The following is a 13,490-nucleotide window of genomic DNA, read 5'->3' on the forward strand; positions in this document are numbered from 1 at the left end:
AAAAGTCAATTGAAATACAGGCCTCAAACCTTTTTCACCTTTCAAACATGTTCAAACATTTTCATGTAGTGTGCCTTTTCTGAAACCACAATTTACTACATCACATTTAATAAAACTCTGTTGGATATTTTTGCCATTCTAATCCACACTTGGTAAAAGAGAGAGCAGAGATAAGGGTTGTTTTGAGGTTACAGTTTTTTTATGTAAAAAAACAAGCACCCCTCTTCAAAATTATAAGTGTTTTGTTTTCAGCCAAAACAAAATTACTTTTGTCTGTGAACTCCACTGTGCATTCATCAGTTCAAGATTTCATGGTCACAGCATTACTTGAAACTTGTTTTGAATCAGGTAATTAAAACTTAATCTGTCCTGAATTAGTTTTATTAATAAACAAATTGTTGGACCTATTGATCTATAAAATCAATAGAAGGGTAAAAAATCCAAGGGGATGAATACATGTGGTCGGCACTGCAAATATGCCACATGGACTTATAGTTTTTCATGAACAGAACCCTTAATTCACTGCTCATCATTTTCAGTTATTGTTTTGACTGACAGACCCCAAGATAAGATCATATTTCCTTAACATGTGTATTTTTAATGGCGCGGGTTGTTGACTGGGGGAAAGACTGATCTTGTCCTGTTGTTTCCATGTGAACAGGCTGAAAGCTTAATATCCTCTTTATTTTCATGATGGCTCGATGTTGACGTCAGACAATGCTCTCAGTGGTGTTAAATACTGTATACTAATTAGTGGAGCTCTGCATATTGGTCCTTATCTATGGATGGGGTTATAATGTGATGCTATTGATGTATATTGTGCAGAGAAGAATGTATTTGAAAGCTGTTGTAAATTAATCCTGTAATTATGCCTGAGAGTCTCATTATGTCAGTGACAGAGCTCTGTGTTAACAGAATTACAGAAAAAATGCTGACTTTATTTGCATGAGTATGAGCAGCAATGAGTCAAGACGATGAAAATAAAAAAGAGATCAAATGTAATGTAGATGTGAAAGATGAGAAAAAGAGAGGACATGTGGGTACTGTCTGTATTTCCATCATTATATCAGGAACTTTAAACCTGTATGTATCATCTAGATACATTTGCTAATATAATATTCAGAAACCAGATTTAATTCAGAAGTATACTGGAGCTGTCCACATCACTAGCAGACATGTTGTTGATACAGAGTGATAGTGGTGGTATGTGAGTGGAAGTGTCCCCACAGAGGCAACCTACTTTATTTCTATGTTGGCTCCACTACATGTCACTGATGCAGCCTTAAAGAACTCAAAGGAAGATGTAATATTTAAGGAATAGGGACTGTCTGTCATTCTAACTGTACATGAATGACAAAAAAGACCACAATAATCCATTTCTACCTCACTGTGTCTGTGGTCCTAAGCTCCAGGCTATTTGATTCAAGCTGATGGTAGAAATCATTAGCTCTGAGTCATGAATATGCTGCTGAATGTCTGAAAAAAGCCAACAAAAGTCCTGAGACAGCCAGGCTCTCATTCTGTCTCAAAATTGAATATCAGGGATGGATATGAGTAAAAATCAATTCATGCCAGAACTGCAATCATCACTTTTTGCAATTCTGAATAGATGCAGGAGTTCCGAATTTACTTTCTTTCATCTTGAATGAATTGTCCCAAGTAGTCGCTGTTTGCAAAACACTTCACTGCTGCCGTTTTCTTCCAGGCACCTTTTCCTCAGTGCACAGAAGGAGCAGGGGGTGTGTTACCCCTGGCCCATCAGACGTGAGGCTAACACTAGTTAGCTCTGAGCTTTAGTAACGTGTAACTGTGTCCAATATAATGTCCTGTCTGTACATTCTTTTTACTAGTAAGACATTCAGCCTGTCTCATTTTCATGAAGGTGTCTGAGCGCACTTTGTTTTTTTTTTTAACCCTCTGTGTGAAAGGAGAGCTTGACCCAAATTTATTTGATATACAAAGTCTGCAAACTGAAAGCAAAGTACAACAGGAATGATTCATTTTTACTGAAAAAGTAAAACAATGACCAGAGACCTTACCAATACTTTGCACCACTGAAAGGGATACTTCAACATTTTGGCAAATTTGTCCATTGCCATAATCCCTATAGTCTTTAGTAATAGGTTTGTTACCTTTAGTTGTCGGTGCAAGCTGTTTTTAGATCGGCTGCTGCCGAGTTTGGACCTGCTGTGCCAACTCAATGTAAGCAGACATTCATCAAACTCATCAAATACACAATCCAACAACTCCAAAACACTCTCGTGGACAAGTTGTGACCTGCACATTCACCACACTATGAAATAATCATGGAACATTATGAGACGGAGATGTTTTAAAGTTAAATGCAAAGCCAGAACTACACTCCAGGCATGGCTGCTGCACTGTGTCTCTGTGTCACTGTGCTTCATGCGTCGTAATGTTACACAATTCTACATTATTATTTCATAGCGTGGTGAATGTGCAGGTCACAACTTGTCCACGAGATCATTTTGGAGTTGTTGGATTGTGTATTTGATGAGTTTGATGAGGGAAAGCCGGAATACCATCTGCTTACATTGAGTTGGCACAGCAGGTCCGAACTCGGCAGCAGCCGATCTAAAAACAGCTTGCACCGATAACTAAAGGTAACAAACCTATTACTAAGACTATAGGAATTATGGCAATGGACAAATTTGCCAAAATGTTGAAGTATCCCTTTAAAGAACATGCCAGTCAGTTCTGAAAGGACCAAACAAAATGGGAAATAAATGTAACATTATTTTCTATTTGAAAGACCCTACAGCGTTATCAACAATTAAGGCTTTACACTGATCTTATCCTTGTTTCACTGGAACGCTTTTGATGAATACTTATTTATTTGGCTTGAGCCCTTAGTACCTTAACCTTCTGACTACTTTTTCAGATATGTAGAAGACAAATGCCCTCTGGGGTCAATGACATAAGGCTTCATTCACTGCAACACCTTACATTTGCAACTACAGGCAAAAACTTTGACAAATGTTGCTACTTTTACTCTTGTTATAAAGTGATACTTAAATTTTTACAAGTAAATGAAGGGTTTTTTTTGTAAGATTAAATTTAGCTGTTTTACCTTGGTTGTACCCCCTGACGTAGAAAGTGTGCTCACCCAAATAAGCAAAATTGTATTCAATCAAACAATGTGGTACCTCATTTACCTAATTAGAAATGAAGTAGCTTTAAACAATGATTTTTTTTTTTTTTTAATTTCATATATTAACACCTTTTGCTAACCTGACATGCCAGGCCAACTGTTTCCAATATCCATTGCATGGATATTTCAAATTCATCTGAGAAAGTGTTTGGGAAGGGAAGGACTTTTCAAAAAATTAATAAAATTGATGGAAGCCATGCAAAGGAGCAATGTAGGAGCAAGGTTGGCTCCATGGCTCTTGGGTTAGGGTCAGGGTTACGGTTAGGGTTAAGGCTCTATGCTCTTGTTTTAAAAAGAAATATAGTCCCAATTTAACTGCAGCTTACGGCCTATTCTTTTGGGCTTTCAGGGTCCCGGCCCTTTCAATATGGCAGGCTTGATGTACACTCTACTGCAAGCCCAAGTGCATTGTTGGAATGAATTTGCATCATTTCTGTAGCATTGACAGAGGAATAGAATTAACAAAGATGCCGGTGCATTGAGGAAACAGTTCATTATTTGTTTGGGTACTTGCAAAGAAACTGATGATTAAAAGTGGAGAATTTCTGCTTGCATAGTGGCTTAAAAATGGCTTAAGTATGATTATTAAGAAGTGTGCCTATTACTTAATGTTATTAAGATGATGATATTGAGGAAATTGGATTGGGAAGAGAAGGGATTGTCTTCAAGCAAATGAGTTTTCATGACATTTATTTATCAGCCAGTCTTATCCTTCTCCTTCAGAAGAATACAATCTAAATAAACTTGCTGGATATTATTGCATGACTAAATCCTGTTCACTCTAAAAGTGAGAGATCAGCGCTCTTTCACCCTGCCTTCAGTCATTCTGTTATGTACATGTGAGACATCCCAGTCATGGCATCTTAATGGAGTAGTGTATGCTCAGTTTTCATGATAAACTTTGAGATTAAAAAGTCTAAGAAACCGAGCAAATGTGCAGTCAAGGTAATCCTGAAACGAAGAGTATTTTGGCAATCAAACTGACAGCTTTTAGTGTCCAAAACTGTGTCATCTTTGACCTCTGTGACCTCTAAAGAGCAGGCAGCGGTACTACAGATATAAACCCTGAGAAGAGGCGAGATGAGGTGCCAGAGAACGTGCTGTTCCTGTCTGACACAGTATGATGATAATACAACACTATGAGCCCCCCCCCTATGAATTTATGAGCGCTGACAACGATCCCCAAACCTCAATGCTGTAACTCAAGCCAGCAACACGGATCTGTGGCTCTGATATGGCTTGTGCCAGCTAAATGTTGGCTGGCAGCAGCAGCGATGTGAGGAGGAGAGTTTGGCCGGATGCTCTCTCAACAACTCATCTCTTCCTTGAGGACGCCTTCACACTGACACTCATTGTCTCCTCTAGTGCCATATTTGGAAAAACGCCACAAGGAACAAGCCTGAAAATCACAGAACAGAACAGCACAGCAGCTGTTGAGGAGGTAATTAGACTGAGTATGCAACATCACTTTAACTAAGAACTTCTCCGTGTGGTTGTTAACGGGTTTGATTCATAAAGTAACCTGCACACTCATTTTCTTTTGTTTCAGTTTAGAAGAAAAAAAATCCTGAATCCAATTTGCCGCACAGACTCAAAGTTAGAATTATTTATTTGTGGAGAGTAGCAGTAAACAAAGACAGATGGCAAGCCATAAAGTGAGAAATAGAGCGTCATCACAAAACGCCCTTGAATGCCAGACACTTGAAAAGAGTTAGAAAATTAAACACAAGTTAGAATAGTTTCAAAGAGACGTCATTAGAGCTATATATCATTGATGCCTTAATGAGCAATCACAATGAGCAGGTGACCTTCCTACCATGCATAATAAGTGTAGAAAATTGTTCAGTGAGAAATGTCTCTGTGATGACGGTGATGATGCAAAACGACTTTCATTCATGTTTACTGCTACAAGGTGCCACAAGAGATCAGGAAAGCCTTATTATAGGATTTTATGAATCTAAAAACTGTAAGACATTTTATTTCTCAACCTAGAAAAAATGTTATTTTTTCCTTGGACTTAAAAGAAGACTATTTTATTTTGTACAAAAAAACAAAATGTACTACAAAAACTACAAAATTAGTACAACTGTAAAACCTGTGTGGGTCATGGTTGGTCATAACAGTGAATTATCCAAAATTATGAAATAAAATGTATTTTTTCTTATTTTTGTAAAGTGGAAACTGGCTTTCATTGACTTGAGAAAATTATTCTTACAACTTCTAACCTTGATTTTTGTGTCAATAGCAAAGACAGGCCCTAGAATTGAGGTTGGTGAGACTGTTGCTGTGAGTAACACACATGGACCAGGCTAGCTGTTGTCCTACAGCATACTCATAGTTCCATTCTTGATTAAAGTAGCTGATTTCTGTGCAAATGTAACAGTTCAGGGGGGTTGAGAGTTTATTTTTCACTGCCTAAGAGTTAAAACAAAATATATCTTTTTCCTTCATATGTTTTTCACCAATGAAAATGCAGCATATTCACATCAAACTACATAGCAGCACCAGAAATATATGGTCTAAATATCTCAGTCGCCCTCTTGTGGCTTGCTGCGGTATAGGGATTTAACTGTGGGATAGGGATGCAGTCTAAGGGCTAAAAATAAGGTACTTTTTTTTTAAAAAAATGCAGATATTTAGACAAAAATGTTTCTTTTATTTAGTTCATTAATGTACCAGCCACCACAGTGTCTGCGTAGAAATAAACTTGTACAAATGTAGTTGATGACCCCTGTCCTGCAGTGTGTGGACATTCACACATGTTAAATTTGGCTCCAGGATATCTGCATCTGAACCTCTAAGTCAGCGGTTTTCAAAGTGTGAGAGACGGGCCTCCCCTGGGGGGGTACCACAGGATCTTAGGTGAGGCACAGAACCATAAAACAGACAAAAGGTGGTTTTCTTTGCTAACTTCTTCTGTGTATGTGCCAAAGTGGAAATAGACAGACTATATTATAGAGTCGGCTATTAAAGTTAGGATTATCCTACAATGGTCCTCATGATACTCAACAGCCACAGTGTTTAATTTGCAAAGATGGACAGGCTAATGAAAGCACAAGGCTGTGTAATCCCATGGGTCACATTGAGACAGAGTACAAAGTCTAGAGATTAGATCCAGGGGGATTTTTTGACAGGAAGCAAAAGGAATTTCAGTCACTGACGTAACTGAGACATTTAGTGCTGTGAACACTAAGACAGCCTCTGCAGGTGCAGGTTTTTGGCACAGATGATGATTAATAGCAAGTACCAGAGAAGGCTGAAGCTGGAGGATGATCTGAGAAATTTGATCTCATAGATCCCATTTAGATGTATAGTATGATAACCAGGTATGTATGGAAATAAGTTCATTACTGAGAGTAAACAGATGAGCGTCTGGGTATGATAGATTGCCAGAGACAAAATTATTTAAAAAATATATAAAAATAAAAATGTTTAAAGATGAGACTAAAATGTCTAAAATATAGTTGTTTATTTTTTTAATCTATTTTTATGGGGGTAGGGGTCCACAGAATAAATTAGTTTCTCTTAGGGGAGGCTCACTCTCCTACACTTTGAAAACCCTTGCTATGATTAACCTTTTATGCTTAAAAATACATTCAGATTTTCATTTTTATTTATCCCAAAGGGCATATTCAGTTTTTGCAGTCTACCCAGAATTATACATAGCTGAATTTTATTATAGAGAATAAAGGCTACTTTATACACAACTATAAATCTTCAGTAAAAGCTTCTGAACTAAATTGGGAAGGTTTAAACCATGGAACCCCAAGGCTGAAAATGAGTCTGAGCAAACACAACACGAGCATTATAATGTTACATCCTGCAAATGTAACATTAAAAAAAACTGGCTTTATAATGTTCCTGAGCTCTTTTGAGCATCATTTCTGTCTTACTGTTAACTCCCCACAAAAGCAGACACTTTTATTGTTTTACACATTTTTGTCCAAATGCTTTTTAACATCTTTACAAAATACCCTGATTTTGCCTAAATGCTCCTCACCCTCCAGCAAATTTTCTATTCTCCTCCAATAAACGTGACAGGTGCAATCACATGAAAGTTAAAGAATTTCTCACAGTCCGAGCGCGACAATTCAATCAAATGAAGCTTGGCTTTGCTTCATACAGAACACGGTCTGACTGCCAGCTGATTTAATTACTATCTCTTTGCTGTCACAGCCAATCACAGCTCACTCTCTCAGCAAGGCAGTCATTTAAATATGATGTCTTTCTCTCTGATCCCTGCTTCATCAATGCTGATTGAACCACGCTGCTGCTGGCAGTAAATCACCTGCAAGCCTTCATTCTTTTTTTCCAGCCTAAAGCTTTTGTTGCACCCTCAAACTCACTTTGTGGAGTAGACTTCTGCTGAAATCACTTTCATTTTATTCGACTGCACTGTCATAATGCGTCTGTCTGTATGGGGGTTTCTTGCAATGTGCTCTGTGGAGAGTTCACTGCCTGGCTGACCCAGGGAGCTTCCTGCCAAGCAAATCTGTATAATCACTTTGCAATCAAATCTATGAAAAGAGTGTTCCTGACTGAAATATATTCAAATTCAATTGCAGAACAGTAAATTATTCTTTCTTTAACATTTTGTTCTGTCACTATTCTATAAATGTTCACTCAGAAAGTTCTAGTAGATGCTAAAACACAAGAAATAAGGGAGACAACATTTGAAAGTAGCAGACTCTGTAGTTATCAATATCATGCTGAGACCCACAGAGCTTTTCAGAATTCTGACGTCAGAGGAAACAAACGATGTTTCCCTTTAAAAGATTTCACAACCTAAACCTTGAGAGAACAGGTATCTATAATTGATCAACTTTAACATCAAAGATCTCAAACAACCCCGCAGATCAAAGTCTCATCTGATGTCACTGTTTTATATGCCTTCTTAAAACATGCAGTTTGAGCTTCACCTCCACCCCATGCTGTGTCCTCTACTGTCACTCCTTTTAAACATTCAAAAGCTTTATGTAACTCCTTTAAAGTCTCTTTATTATATGTGGGGAAAAACAGGGTTTATATAAAATAATTGCTGGTTTGGTAGACATACCCCTATGATCTTAAACATTCTACATGGATATTTCACAGTTCTGATGGCTAACTGTTGAGATATAATAGAAGTCATAAAACATCTACTATGTCTCAGTGCCCTAATATCCATATGTTTAATAGAGTATAGCATTATTCATGTTTATCAGAAACTCGTATATTCTAAGATGTAATTTTTAGAATGTATAAAGTCTTCAAAATGTTACAAAGTAAAACCCATTGACCAAAACTACAAAGCCAATCCAGCGTTTTCAGGTTCCCGTTCATTTATCAGTCTTCACTGACCCTCAGAGTAGTCATAGATATCTTGGTGGCCTTTCTCACTAGTCTCCGTCTTGCACGGCCTCTCCAACAGCCTGATCTACTCATGTGCCATATTCCTTCTACTTCTCCATGTTGGATTTAGCTGAACTGCAAGGGATGTTCAGTGTCTTTGAAAAGTTTTTGTCTCCATCCTTTGACTCACACTTCTTAATAACCTTTCCTCTTCTCACCTGCACTCAGGTGATCCCCATTTCACTAACTGTGAGACTACTAGCACCAATTAGCTGGACCTCTGTTGAATTACAGTAGGTCAGTCACTCAAAAGGGGGTGAGAATTCATGCAGTCAATTATTTTACCTGATATATCTTTATTTAATTGGCATTACTTTGAGGTAATCTGTTTTCACTTTGACATTTAAGATGTTTTGTTGGTAAAAACAATCCATATTATATTGACCGTGATTGATTAATAAAATCAATAAAAGGGTAAAACATCCAAGGGGGTCAACACTTCCAATAGGCACTGTACACAAACAGGAATAAAACATCTGTATATCCCTTAGTTTTCGTTGTTTCTTTAATATGTTTACTGAAATCAAATGGGAAAATACATGTTATTCATTCTGAATGCGCTTACTCAGGGCAGCCCCTGCAAAAGTAATGGCCACAGTTGTGCCACTGCAGTCCAAAATGTCTGGCTGTGCCACTGCTCCACACCAGGTGGACATCCATCAGCGCCATGCCTTCCCCTCATTCCATCCCACAGCTGCAGTAAAGTTTGTCAACAAAGGAGGCTGGAAGTTATCAGTGGATCTGAACCAGCAATATGTTTCCCAGCTGAAATCACCACCACAGATCTTGGACTAGACCTTGTGCTTTGTTCCTCTTCACTTCACACTGCCACATAGCAGAGCCCTAGAAGGCGGCCTTTGAATGCAAAAGCAGCGCTTTATGCCAATCCTGGGCGACGTGGTTAGAAAAATAAGGTTTGCCTAGTTAAGGGTAGCTGTGGGGCTTTATGCAGGTAAGTCAGCCATCAGACTTCTGGGGCACAGATGGCCTAGCAGTTGGGTTATGCCCCATGTACGCCCAGGTTCAGGTTCAGTCTCCTTTCCAACACGTCTCTGCCGCACTCTATCCAACTCTATCCAAGGCTAGAAAAAACCAAGTCTCAGTAGAGAACACCTAGATGTCATACATTAGCTCATTTAATGAGACTTTAAATGAGTTGTAATGGCTATTATCGATTCTGTCAGCATGCAAGTTCCCAAATAGGCTTTTACATTTGTGTTCAATCCCATTAAAAATCTTTTTGGTCTAAGTCCATTAACACAGAAAGGCTTCTTTCACACTTCGCAGCATTGATAAGAATAAAAATAAGCATCAACTCTTTAGATGCTTTAAATGCACCCTTCTATGCTCTTTCAACAATGTGTTCCAATGGCGTCTTTGAGGGTAAAGACTAGATTTAGTGTTTAAAGGAGTGGTTCACCACTTTTTCAAGTCTATTTTAGAGCATCAGTTGAAATCAAAGGAAAAATTATCACTAATAAATGACCTCTTAATGCAGATTCATAATGAAATATGGAGAAAAGCCTGTTTCATTGACACTAGAGCCTGACCACTGGTTAGATAGTTTTGCAAACTGAAGCTCTGATGTGAAGTCAAAGCTAGAGAAAATAAAAAGCCACAAAATGCAGCAACAGGACAGTAATCAGAAAGTGTTTGGTCTTGGCAAACAGCTCCATTACTCCCATGCAGCTACACTTTGATAATATGTGTGCTGCTACACTGACATTTTAGAGCACCATTAAATTATTTCATTGTGAAAACTGAAAAGATGCCAAAACAACAAGCACTTATAAATTTAAACCAGGCATAACAGACAGAATGTATTCTACATGTGCGCTGAAGTGGTGGTTAACATGTTTTAAAACTTTCAAATAGGGACACTTTAATTTCACCACAGAGTCACTTGTTTGAGCTTATGGTAAAATGCAACTTTTCAATAGTGACACTTTTTCAGCACCATGGACAGAGCACCAGCCGATTAAAAAGCATGTCTCCCACAATCAATCAAAACTTTATTAGTCAAAGCCCAGACCTCAATCCATTGAGAATTTGTGGCTGGACTTGAAAAGAGCTGTTCATGCCCGATTCCTGAGCAACTTGACAGAGCTTGAGCAGTTTTGCAGAATGAAGAAAGAAGAATGGAGTGCTATGATGAAGCCAAAGGTCCATCTACTAAATACTGTCTGGAAGGGGTGAATATTTAAGCAGTCACTTATTTTACATAACAAATTTCATTTAATTGACTTGACTTTGTGGAAATCTGTTTCACCTTGACATCGAAGATGTTTTCTGAAAACATCTTTTGCCAGAAAAGCCAAACTATATTGACCATGACTAATTCATAAAACCAATGAAAGAGTAAAACATCCAAGGGGGTGAAGACTTTTACATCGGCACAGTAAGTTTTCTATCATTTGTCATGGAGCTTGATAAACAGGCTGGAGTCAATCAATGGATCACCATAGCTTAAAATAGATAAATGTCACATATATCTGTAGTACCTCTCTCTGCTGCAGCCTCGTCCCTCCTCTCCATCAGCAGGTAGCGGGGACTCTCAGGCAGGAAGGGCAGCACACACAGCTGCAGAACTGCGGGAAGGGCCAGGAAGGAAAACAGGAAGTTCCACCTTGACTCCTGCAGGATAAACATCAAAAAATAGGTCACATTAAAGCTGCAGACATGGAGGAACTGAACCATACTATACAAACAAGTTGGATCAAGCAGGTGTATTTAACAGTGGAACAAACATGAGATACATGAGAACATGAAGCTTTCTATATCATCAACAGTTTAAACAGGTCTTAAAACAATTGTATGTGTTCCCATAGGTTCAAACTTCTCTTAAACAGCTCTGTTAATTTATTTAATATCTATCTTTTTAATTCATCTTCATTTTTCTTTTCATAACGTTTTCCTAATCTCATCTCATGTTAATGTCTCTCTGCTGTCTTTTTATACTAATAATGTCACAGTTGTTACCATATAATTCACTTTGAATTGCTCTGTGTATAAACGGTGCTCTATAAACCTGCCTTGCCTTCACAGCTGAACCTTTTCAAATACTAACATGTTTGAAAAATTGCAGTAATTAGCATCTTTTGTGTTTTCTTTGTTTTGATAGCGCAACTGTAATTACAGTGTGAACATCTGAGTTCACATTTTTCATAACAGCCACATCCGAGTGTATTCACAGACATGTAGCATATCATGATGTTAATACAAAGTAATTTTTTTAAAGTTTCGTTAAATACTCATCAGAGCTCAGTATGGGAGCTGCATTAATATCTTTTTACTTTAAATCTTTTTAAAAGGGGACAACATCAAAGAGGAGCCATTTGAAAAAAAACTTGAAATTGAAAACATCATTCCTTTCAGAAAATATGCTACCTTTTTTTTTTTTTAATCGAAAATGTCACTTTTTTCACAGAAATACCTCTAGGCTAAATATGTTTTCATTTAATTTGAAAGTATCCCTGTGACAGCCAGTGCATTTATCAACATTAACACATTTACATAGAACTCAAGTGTAAGAGGGTCATCCATCCTTGATGGAGGTCTCTAACCTGACATCAGTACATCAGTACTGTTGTGTCAGTTTTTGCATTCAGGATCTCTTGTGCTTTGAATTTCAGATCAGGTTATGGTGGCTGTAGAAGCTGTACAAAAGCTTTATGGTGTACTGAACTGACTTTACTTGTTTGCATTAGGTAATCACCTGAGCGCGTGCAGTTTGGGTAACGTGTAACACATTGTGTGTCGCTGTAACTGGTTATCTCAGTTCACACATGGATTTTTCAGATTGTTTATTATTGTTTGTTTTTTTATTGACTCTTCCAAAGAATCAGCCATGGTCTGAGGCTAGTTTCTAATTGGGTAAATAAAGTTTACTATACTTTATAATAGGTTTTCATATTGTATTGAATCATCATCATATTGAATCATATAGAATTGTATTGTGTGGTATCGTATTGAGTTGTATTAAAGTGAATCGTATCTTATAGTTTCCTTTTGTGCCTTTTTGTAGCACATTGACGCACATCATATCAAGTAATCTGGTATTGTATTGTATCATCTCTTATTTTGTATTGAATCATAAATCGAACAGTATGGAGCAGTTCTGAATCGTATCATGTGTCTGCTGAAAGACACTGTAGCACTGTATCATTTTTGAATTGCATAATTTTGTATTGTATCAGATAATTACTGTTTTGTACAGTTTCATATCACATCAGATCATTTCGATACAATGTATATCATATTGTATGGTATCATACAGTTTCATATCGTTTCGGTTTGTATCATGTTGTGATGTTTGAATAAAAAGTTGGTCACAAAAAAAGTTATTTATCTTTTGGTAAAATATCATTTTCTCTTGTCATATTCTTCTGTTGTGTAATTTAGTATTCATATTTCATCTTTCCATAATATAATAAGAAGAACATTTGTGGCTAACATGCACAGTCTTATCAGCTGAGTGCATCTATACTGCATGATCTCACATAAGCAAGTGTGCTGGGGTATTTTGTAGTTATATGGAGACTGTGTAAAAAATGCACCATTTGAAAAGAAAATTTCAGCCCTCAGCTCAAAAAAACATATCAGGTTGTACAACTTTCAAAAAGTAATACTCTTTTCTTTAAAAGCTGTAAATGATTCAGCCTTAGCTACACTCCACATTCAAGGGTTTATTCTGTTATCTGCAGGGCTTGTTGACCCAAGCATCGTGAGGGTTCTAGACTTCAGACATCATAAAAAAAGTATTTCAACAGTTTAACTCATGGAAATAATCATTTTAATTAAGAGAGAGAGCGGGAAACTGTTGTTTATTAACAGATCCACAGACATGGAGAAACATTATCCGTCAGTCTAAGTAGTGCCTTTTGTCTGTCTGACATGTCTAAGCTGAATTTTCACCCTCCTCCAGCTC

The 13,490-nt window shown here is 37.4% G+C and overlaps 1 protein-coding gene across 4 annotated transcripts in view; it reads right to left on the reverse strand.

Annotated features, from left to right (window-relative positions):
- The window catches only part of slc2a9l2 (solute carrier family 2 member 9, like 2), a 187,491-nt gene that overhangs the window by 110,857 nt on the left and 63,144 nt on the right, over window positions 1-13,490 (reverse strand). For all 4 annotated transcript variants that reach the window (XM_041783185.1, XM_041783182.1, XM_041783183.1 and 1 more), the window contains one exon: window positions 11,065-11,197. In XM_041783185.1, coding sequence (XP_041639119.1) covers window positions 11,065-11,197 — 133 coding nt within the window. The remainder of the gene's footprint in view (window positions 1-11,064; window positions 11,198-13,490) is intronic.

This window comes from Cheilinus undulatus, linkage group 3, assembly GCF_018320785.1.
Source record: "Cheilinus undulatus linkage group 3, ASM1832078v1, whole genome shotgun sequence".
Taxonomy (NCBI): Eukaryota; Metazoa; Chordata; class Actinopteri; order Labriformes; family Labridae; genus Cheilinus; species Cheilinus undulatus.